The sequence below is a fragment of the Phaseolus vulgaris genome, chromosome 5 (genome assembly GCF_000499845.2).
Source record: "Phaseolus vulgaris cultivar G19833 chromosome 5, P. vulgaris v2.0, whole genome shotgun sequence".
Classification (NCBI taxonomy): domain Eukaryota; kingdom Viridiplantae; phylum Streptophyta; class Magnoliopsida; order Fabales; family Fabaceae; genus Phaseolus; species Phaseolus vulgaris.
In genome coordinates, this window is record NC_023755.2 from 40,906,021 (window position 1) to 40,916,523 (window position 10,503).

General features: G+C 28.1%; 1 protein-coding gene across 9 annotated transcripts; it reads left to right on the top strand.

Annotated features, from left to right (window-relative positions):
• Positions 1–2,727: 2,727 nt before the first annotated feature.
• LOC137836115 (uncharacterized) lies at positions 2,728–9,440 on the top strand. 9 transcript variants are annotated; one of them, XM_068644972.1, is made up of 7 exons: positions 2,728–2,847; positions 2,981–3,024; positions 3,839–4,059; positions 7,686–7,829; positions 8,226–8,317; positions 8,869–8,995; positions 9,167–9,440. In XM_068644972.1, the coding sequence occupies exons 5-7, from the start codon at positions 8,245–8,247 to the stop codon at positions 9,354–9,356; spliced, it is 390 nt and encodes a 129-aa protein (XP_068501073.1). In that variant the 5' UTR covers positions 2,728–2,847; positions 2,981–3,024; positions 3,839–4,059; positions 7,686–7,829; positions 8,226–8,244; the 3' UTR covers positions 9,357–9,440. The 9 variants fall into 9 exon arrangements, with proteins under 9 accessions (XP_068501073.1, XP_068501067.1, XP_068501068.1 ...); XM_068644966.1 differs by having other exon boundaries at positions 8,242–8,317; XM_068644967.1 differs by having other exon boundaries at positions 3,882–4,059; positions 8,242–8,317.
• Positions 9,441–10,503: the final 1,063 nt, after the last annotated feature.

The window sequence follows — 10,503 nt, forward strand, 5'->3', positions numbered from 1 at the left end:
AGGGTTGAGACACCCCTTATTTTATTTATTCTTTGCCGATAAAAAAAAACTCTTATACATTAACATACATATATAGGAAAAAATAGATGCAAAGCAAAACTTTAATTATTTTTAGTCAAGCCTTCTAACAACCCTCATACTTGAATTTATAATTTTATCTTAATTGAATGAATTGAACCATGAATAAAATTTTAATTTTTCAGCAGTAGGAATAGTTTTTTTATTATTAATGAAATTTTAATTTAAAAAAAATATTTTTCTTATGTGGATTGATCCGCAGATTATCTCTTACGTGGGGTGGACCAAACGCGGGACGAGTTTATGCAGGGCGGAACACCCGCATTACCACCCCTATATTATATATATATATATATATATATATATATATATATATATATATATATATACCAAAATATCATTTTCCCTTTTGTCCACAAATATTTAAAAGAACAAATCAACGCTAAGTGAAATTTTAAATCTTACTCCAATAAAATGTATCCTTTTTATTTTTTATAAAATACAAAGTTATTTATCCAAGTTTTCATGGTAATTTATTATTGAACTCTAGAATAGAATACACATATATAGATAGTAGTTCATGGTGATGCTAAGTATGGGTTTTATAAATAAATTCACTTTCATGTAATATGCTTTTTTGATAAAAAAAATATCATGTAATATACTTTTTTGATAAAAATTAATATTTATAGTAGAACTTAATTTTTTCTTACCATCTTTATTTAAGAAAATAAGATTAATATAAATTATTTTACTTCTTTATCTTCAAAACTTTAATTTATAGAATTAAAATAAAAAAAGTGATTCCATGTTTTAAATCATTCAAACTTGCTTTCACGTGAATAAATCTAATGTGTATATATAAAAGAATATTTAATTAAATGTGTAAATCTATTGTCAAAATATTTCCGTTTTGCTGTTAGAGATAATTCAATTGGGTAGGTGTTGCCATTTGTGTCCAAAATGTACCATTAATAGTATCCAATTGTTCAATCATACTCTCATTCCTCTTTATCATATTTAATGCTAGTCTTGGTTTCCTTTTGCTTATATACCTATCTTTAATTGATGTTAGTTTTTTTATCAGTAAAAAATTAAATGAATTAAAAGAGAGATACTTCAAGGGTGTCTTAACCCGTATACAAGTAATAAAACACCACGTTTGTGTATAAAACTGTTTGATTTTTGTCTAATCGAATACTCATCCGATTGACCTGAAATTTGTCGCGTTTTGTCCCAAATTGTGTTGAAATTCTTACATCGAATTTCAAAAACAATTTCTTCCGAAATTTTTTTTTAGAAGTTTGAGCACTTAAAGACTTTCCTCTTGCCCGTTTTGTGAAATTTTGCCATAATTTTTGCGATTTTATTCTGAGTTCATATTACGTTGAAATTTTTTGAGAAAATATTGACACAAAGACTTTCATATGTTGTTTGTGTTTAAGGGGAAACGTCCAAAAACAAAACATAAAAAAATAGATATGATAGAAAAACCAGAATGTTTTGTTTTAGAAAAAACAAGTTTTTCAGTCGGTTTGAGACTTATTACGCCTTATTACTTGAGAGTTTTTATATAAAAAATTTACCAGAGATTCTTTTTGTGTGTATTGAGTTGTGACTAACATTTGAACCTCAAATTCATTCCACCAGATTTACATTAAATGTTTTATTCATTATTGTCAAGCCTGATTTATGTGTGAAATTATTTAATTTTTGTCTAACTGGATACTCACCTGTTTGACTTAAAATTTATCATGTTTTGTCCTAAATTCTGTAGAAATTCTTGTATAGTATTTCAAGAAAAAGGTCATCCAGATTGATTATGCATGGAGAATTACATAATAATGTTGGATGTTAAACAAAATTAGCTTCTGCAGGCAGCGATAACACTGGGCACCCTAAACATGATAGTTAATGCTGGTATTTGTGGTGGTGGGATTGTTTGGCATGAATATTCAGATTAATCTCTTTGATGGAAAACCTCGTCAATTTTGGGCCACAACCTGGGGTACTTTGGGATGATTTATGATAATATTCCTTGTATGTTACTGGTGGGGGAAGAAGATATATTTTTGTCTTTGAATAGAGCCTAGTTACTTGTAATCACTTTACTGATTTATTTGCTAGAATGCAAATAATGAAGATATTATTTGAATTGTGAGGTAATATAAATCATAAAAATATTATTTAGATGTTATATATATATATATACATATTTGTTATCTAATATATAATAATAATAAAAATAAAAATACAGATAGACATAGCCACCCTTATGTTATCGCTAGTTTATTATAATTTCTTTTGTTAAAAATATTACAATTTGAAGTTCACATATTCATGGACCATGTCAGCATAAGCCCACAAGTTTAATAGGTGAAATCTAAAATTATGTTATACAAAATTTTAAAATAATCTATTCATAATGAAATATGTGGTCAATTTATTTTAAAATAAACCCACCCCCAAAAATTATTTTATGATATAAAATTTATATTTATGGTCAATTTAAAAGTATTTTTTCACGTCAAATCATAGGATTTAACCATATATTTAACCATAAATTGTTTGAAAAATTAAAATTTAATTTAACCATATATATTCATAAACATTAAAATTTTATTTTATCCAAAAATTCATTTTCAATTATATTAGGAAATTAAAATTAGCAACAGACAAGTAAATTATTTAATAGAAAATTAAAACAAAGAGAGACAATTCGGACTTTTCATGCTAAATTGTTAGGGTTTATGGTTTCTCATATAAATTTCCAATATTTTCGTATCAGAACCACAGAGCTAAGGATTTCGGCTGTTACTCATCAACAAGGTCTCCTCTCTCGTCCTCTCTGTGACCTAATTTTCGTTCTCTCTGAGACCTAATTTTCGTTCTCTCTCACATCCTTTGAGTATTGACGTGTTTGAACAACCTCTGATTTGTATAGTTATTTTTGTTTTCGCAGGAAGCAAAGCGTGTCTTTTGAATTCAACAAGGAAAGATGTCAGGGTATGTTCAATTTTTCCTCATTGATCCTCTTAGTCGGTTTATGATTTATGGATGCAACACTTTTCCCCTTTGATTTTTTAAATATTTAGTAGAAACACCTATTCGTAGCTGTTATCGTTGCCTGAGAATGGTTCCTCAGAATGAAAATTTGGTAGTGAGGATATACATACTAATTACATTGACTGTTCGTAGCTGTGTCTTGCCTTGAGGTTCGATTTGGTAGTTTCAGGTTTCGATTGTAACACATTGATGTTCAAAACTGAAATGGTTTTATCACGTCATGTTGTTTAAATTAATTAATTGTAGTTGGATTTTGATGTTGGAGCCTGATGGAGTATTTGTTCTAATTTCCAATTTTTGATTCATTCCTAACATGATTCTGTGTTGAAAATGAATGAAGTGAAGTATCTACAATGGTCTATTATAGTCCTGGGCAGTCTTGGCAAATAATATAAGTACTGCTAATCAGTTTAACTTGATTTGTGGAGAATTGAATGATAGGACTCCCCTTTTGTCTTGATTAGAAGTTAAGAGGGTGAGAAAAACTAAATGTATAATGTATCACACATGTAGTATGGAAATAATTATTGTAAAAGCTGCTGGTGTAACTTGTTCACATGCTTCTAATTTTATGTGTATTGCTCTACTCCTGTTTCTGAGTAATAGCTTTTCCTTGATGAGTTTAAGATTCTTGTATGGGTTTATCCTGACAGTTTAGAATACTTTTTTCGGTAGTATTCTGAAAGAAAGAGTTGTAGAAAGAGAGGAATTGAGATAAAGTGCACTAATTCAGTAGTACCCATTTTTTCTTTAGACGGCTTCACTCATGTTATTATTAAGATTGCACCTTAGTCCAGTCTATAGGCAGTTCTTTCCATGGTCAAACTCTCAGTGGCAGTACCATCGTTGCCAAAATCGCTACTCAGTGTTGGACTTCTAATGATTCCCTAGTCCTAAGCTTGGTGTTCAGGAATTGGAGACGCTTCTAGCAATATATTTTGTGCAGACAATTGGAATCTAGCAAAGATTGTCAGTGTAAGTATCTATTGAACTCTTCTATCCTGAATAATGTGCTGTGACTGCATTTAAAAATTAAACTTCTTGTCTGAAATACCGAGTGATGTATGTGTTTGTGATTTGCTTAAGTTGAGTGATTGATTATGCATGGAGGACTGCATAATAAGGTTGGATGTTAAACAAAATTAGCTTCTGCAGGCAGCGATAACACTGGGCACCCTAAACATGATAGTTAATGCTGGTATTTGTGGTGGTGGGATTGTTTGGCATGAATATTCACATTAGTCTCTTTGATGGAAAACCTCGTCAATTTTGGGCCACAACCTGGGGTACTTTGGGATGATTTATGATAATATTCCTTGTATGTTAGTGGTGGGGGAAGAAGATATATTTTGTCTTTGAATAGAGCCTAGTTACTTGTAATCACTTTACTGATTTATTTGCTAGAATGCAAGCTTTGGGAAATTAAGTAATAACTGTTGCATTTCTCGCAAAAAAGAAAAAAGAAAAAAAGGAAAAAGGTTTTTGTGCTAAACATGTAAAATCAAAATATTTTGTGCAGTTAATTATAGTGATTAACTAAAAAAGTTAATTTAAAAAACTTAATTAAAATGGATTTTGATTTTGTTGATTTTATTAAAATTGTACTTTAAAAAATAAATAAACGTTGGAATTTCTTTTGGAATTGATATTGTTTTAAACTGTGAAATGAAATTACCAAAAGAACCTAGTTTCTAAAGTAGTTGCAAGTACAAAGTAAATAAAGTCTATGACAAAATAAAACCTATTAAATTATAATTAAAAGATATAAAATGAACTCTAGAGGTGGGTAAGTGGACGTTCGTTTAATATGATTTGCAATCTTTTGTGTTTTTGTAAACGTAAAATTACAATTTTACTCTTCTCTTTACACGCAATAATCAGGGTAGAAGTCTTTACCTTCTATATAAAAAAAAAAATATTTTAGAATATAAAATTATGAATACAATATATTCTTTGTAATTTATATTAAACAATTTATAGTACAAATTTTATATTTTGAATTGTAAAATTCAAAATCAACAATTTTGACATTTTTGAGATATGGGATGGTAGAAGAAACTAGGAAGGTGTAGGAAGAAATTGACTTGATTCAACAAATTTATGAAATTAAAATATATTTTTATTTTTATTTTATTTGTGAAAGATAAAACATATTAAATTACATTATTTTTTGTTTTTTATCATCTATATCTATCTGTATTCTGTATATAAAGAGAATTTTTCTTATAACCGTATCGTATGTTTGACACTTTCATATATTATTCTTATATCAATGTTTTGTTTTTATTATTTTAAAAATATATAATAAGATATTTTTTAGCATTTTATTCTTATTTTGAATATTTCCTTCATTTTTTTCTAATTTCATTATTTAAAAATCAAACACAACTTCCTTTAAAACTTGTTATTCACTTTCCTCTTTATCCAAACTTCTCTCTTTTCTATCTTAATTGGTTCAACTTACTGTTTTAAAGAAAAATTGAAATGTGAAAAAATGACAATATATTTTATTTAAATTAAAAGAACTGCTTTATCTTTATTAACTACTCTGTAATTATTTTATTTAAATTTAGAAAACTATTTTAGTAACTATTCATACAACGGTATAATCAAATTAAAATAATAAAATAAAATGTTGATATAAAGATAAAATAGAAAAATATTTATATGATATAAAGATAAAATAGAAAAATATTTATATGATATAAAGATAAAATAGAAAAATATTTATATGATATAAAGATAAAATAGGAAATTATTTATATGAAAAAAACAGTTTTAAAAGGAATCCCATAAGATTAAAAAAAACTGCTCTATTAATAATAGCTGTATTTTTATTTCACCGATTAAACTTGTGGGCTTTTTTGCTGACATGATCCATGAATATGTGATAACATAGATAGATAGCATAATCATTTAAAATAAATTATAAATTTATATTTATAATTAATAATATTGTTTATTTAAATCTTAATATTGAACATAAATATATTTTAATGATAAAAATAAAAAAATAAATACGGTATTCTTGCTAATATTAATAAAAAATTATTCTACTTTACATAGTTTTTTATCATTTTATTAAGTGTTTTTTTAAACTAAATTAAAATAATCACATGTGTAAAGAAAACTACTTACAAATTGAGAAAAAAATGTCAAAATACTTATAAATATTATTGATATTTATTTTTAATTGGATATTTTATCCTCTAATAAATGTGAAATAATTTTTTTATTTAATAAATAAATATTTGAATAGTTTAAAAAAATTAATGATTACATAAGTTTTTTAATCCTATTTTTATAAAATTATGTACTTATTCTAAATTATATTATTTTTATTTAATTATTTTTAAAAATAATAAAATTATAAAAATTATAAAACTATATAGTTTTAGATTAATAAAATTATAAATATAGTTGCATCAGCATATATGTTTTGGTTAGTATTGATAAAAGAGTTGATAGGGGTTGTTTCTAAAAATTGTCAAAATAAAATATTGTATCATTTTCCTCCTAACTTTAAGCCAGGAAAATATATAAATAAAGATCTATTTTGAAAGGAGTAATTTTGATTCCAATTGGCATTGGCACAGAAGAAAACCTAGCTTAGCTATAGCATTCACTCTACTCAAATTCTTATATTATATCTGTTCTTACACATTTTGAAGAAGACAACAAAATTAATGCGCGGGCAATAGAGAATTTTATCTATAAAGATCTTTATTCCACGATGCACTTTTGAAAAATGTCTTCTTGTATGTTAGGATTGCAATTGGGTGAGGTCGATAGTACTTTTCCTCCCTGGCAACAAATTCTTCCTTGTGTGCTTTAGAATTTTAGAATCTACGCTGGAATTCATAGCCTTGGTCTTTCAAATATGGCGTTTTGTTGTATCTTTTAATCAGAATTAACAAGCCTGCCGAGGAAGAAGTAGTATTCTCTATAACTCTTAATTATAAGCTTCCTTCTCTAGAAAATGCTGTCTAGTATTTCCTTATGGAACCAGTTTATCAGTTTCTAGAATATTTATTTATTGATTGCCTTTGACATTTTATTGGCACATGTTATGCTCCTAATTACAAGTTTCAAACTCTTCATAGACAGAACCAATTAATTTAACTGGGTTTTGAACTTTCTTTTGAATTGGTTATGTGGGAAATGAACTAATAATACTATATTGCTTTTTAGACAATTAAACTAGTTTGTTTTGCAAAACATGAAAGGTGTAGTTTTATAAAGTGTATTTTCTGCTTGGTTTTAGTGCTGAAGCAAACCATGTGTGGGCCTACTTACAAATTCTCTTGTTCAAAGTTGGTTAACTTTTATTCCAGTTGGCAAGCTTTGTTCAAAGCTGCTGGGATGGTTAATGTGTGAAGGCTCGGGTGTAGAATGATTATGAATTTTATCGTATTACTGGGGTTTAGGATTTTTAGTTTTTCCCCTTTTGATGGTTGAAAACACTATTCTGCATTGCTGTCTTTTGAAACATAACGTTATTGGTGTTTCTGAAGATGTATGACCGAATGAAATATATAATATTGAATTATGTAATGTTGTCTTTTGAGTTAGTCTGTTAAACCGCCATTTGTGATATGCAGAGTTTAGTGAGATCAGGGTTTTAGGTGGCCATGAGAGGAGGAAGGAAGAATTTGAAGAGGGCAACTGAGGAAAAACATGTTACCCTTCAAGAAGGGCAAAACATCATGAAGGTGGTGTCTTTACGAGGCTCTAATATCATTGAGGTACTGCTTTACTAGTCCTAAATCTTCCAAATTTTCTTTCTTATTTATGCTGAGGAAAATGAGAAAATAACTGTGGTGAAACTTGCAAACTCTGATGGAGAAATTAGTCAAGGAATATTGTTTGAATGTTTGCATCTGTGAAAATAAGGGGTAAATACATATTCACAAGGAAAATAAGTTGCAGGGATTGCCTGGTTACTTTTATCATTTCTGCAAGAAAGAAAATAGAACAAAATAGTACATGGAGAGAAAAATATACAGATTGTATTAAAAGCATGGAAAAAAGGGGAAAGAAAGCAATATGTCCTCTTAAAATCAGTCTATTCTATTCAATGTAAACAACCCTTTATAATATGTGTGTACTACTTATGTGTATAGATTCTTGTTTATATTTAGATTTTGACGTGTGAAGGTCATGGATGCATGTGGCAACAAATCACTGGCTCTATTCCCTGCTAAATTTCAGAAAAGCGTGTGGATTAAACGAGGTATGTCCTATTTAAAAAGCAATTCAGTACTACGCCATGTTACTTTGTATTCCTAGTTTTTAAAAACAAAATGAATTGCTTTATTATAATAGTATTACTTTTCCTGTCCATGATAGGAAGTGGTTGTGCTATAATTGCTGTTTTTCTATCTGGACATTAGTGAAAGTTTATTCATGGACCATGTCATGGAATGGATAGTTATAGTTTGTCCCCTTTTCAACTGTACTTAAGCTGTTTTTATTTAAACCTTTACTGCTTCATTGTTCAAGAATTCAGAAAATTCTTAGCTAACAATGAATTTGTCGATATGGGGTGTAGAACTATTTATTATGAAGCCATGTCAACTTCGCCAACCTGTTTTGTTAAACAATCCATCGTTATTAAACTTGAACATATTTGTAGTGTGTACTGCTAGAAACGTTGTTTTTGAGTTACTTGCATGTTCTGTTTGGTGTTGGCTAATGCACCATGTGTGTGTTCTTTTAGATTTTATGTTACTCCAACCTGTCGGCCAAAGAGTTTACATTTAACCCTTCTTTCTCGTGTTGCAGGGAGCTTTGTTGTTGTTGATGAAACTGGAAAGGTAAAGGCTCTTGAATCGGGTAGCAAGGTTGCATGCCTTGTTTCTCAAGTTCTTTTCTACGAACAAGTTCGAGAACTACAGAAAACTCCAGAATGGTTTGCTACTGTTTCCAGCTTTAATTTTTGTATTTACTTGCTTTGGGTTCCTTTGTTGATTAATCATATATTTACTTTCCATATCAAATTTTGGATTTTATATGGTAGAATCTAATGGTACTCACACCTAAGGCATTATACTCACTCTTTCAATCATTTGCCAACATATAGGCCTCAAAGTTTTAAAACTGCAATGGTAGATGAATCAAAGGAAACTTCTGCCTCCAAGCAAGAGAATGAGCTGGAGGACAGTGATGATGATGATGGACTACCTCCATTGGAAGCCAATACAAACAGACTAAGACCTTTCGAGTTGCAAGTTGATGGAGATTCAGAGTCTTGTTCAGATACAGATGATTGAATCATATAGTTAGGCTCCCATATCTTATGAATTATTACACTCAAGCTAAACCGACAATTTATGTGAAAGAATGTTCTTGTCCTATTTTTATGTGCTGATTCTATTGAAGATACGCTTTTCAGCTTTCTCAACCAAAAGAAAAAGTTGAATTTGCACCAGCAAGTAAAACTAAAAAACAAAAATACCGGAAATCAATTTGTATGGAATGTAGTTTTGTCCATTTAAAGATAATGGCCAATGGCCAGATTTAACTATTAGGGTTAATATACAGAAGAGTGAAATGGCAAGAATCAATGATTTTAAAGTCGGACTAATGAAGACATGAATTCAGGATTTAATAGTTGAACTGGGATCAAATGGGTGTTAATAAAATTATTTTAGTAATGAAAAAATCAAAATATTTTAAAAATATATATAACATTGTAATTTTATCATGTAATTTCTTAACATTTGAAATCTATTTAAAAGTTTAAATAAAATATATTCATTAGTTAAATTAAAATTTCTAATACACGCATCAATATTTATTAATAATAATAAATTTCTATGTAGTATAAAAAGAAAATAAATAATATTTTAGGTTTTTTTTTTCAAGGAAATGGATTTGAAGATAACCTTATTTCAGAGTTACACTTCAACAAGAGAAATATGAATGACTTGTATATGACAGCTCTCATCAAATAAAACTTGTACAAATTTAGAAACTAACAGAAGAAAATAAAATACTGCGATAGGATGGCAATTTTGTTTTTGTGCCAATTTGTATATTATTTAAGCAATTTAACTCTTTCTAAAGTGAAATGAACATACTTTAAATGATAAATTACATTTATAACTATCGATTAAACTAAAGAAAAATATCTATACCTTTTCTTTCAAAATGTGTTTTTTATATATAGGATGTAGAAATATATATTCTAAAACATAATTGATAAAAAGAATAAGCTATTTAATGTGCCTAATGCTAATTTAATACTCCAAAACTTTTGTTGCGCACCATTATACAATTTCAGAGAGGAAGTGTTAAATAAAATGAATGACCTGATAGAGAAAAAAAAAAATATGCCTCCAGTAAAAAAATTGCATAAAGTTGTGACAGTAAAAGAAGAATTTGAAACACAGATACCAAACACATTTTACAACAAAA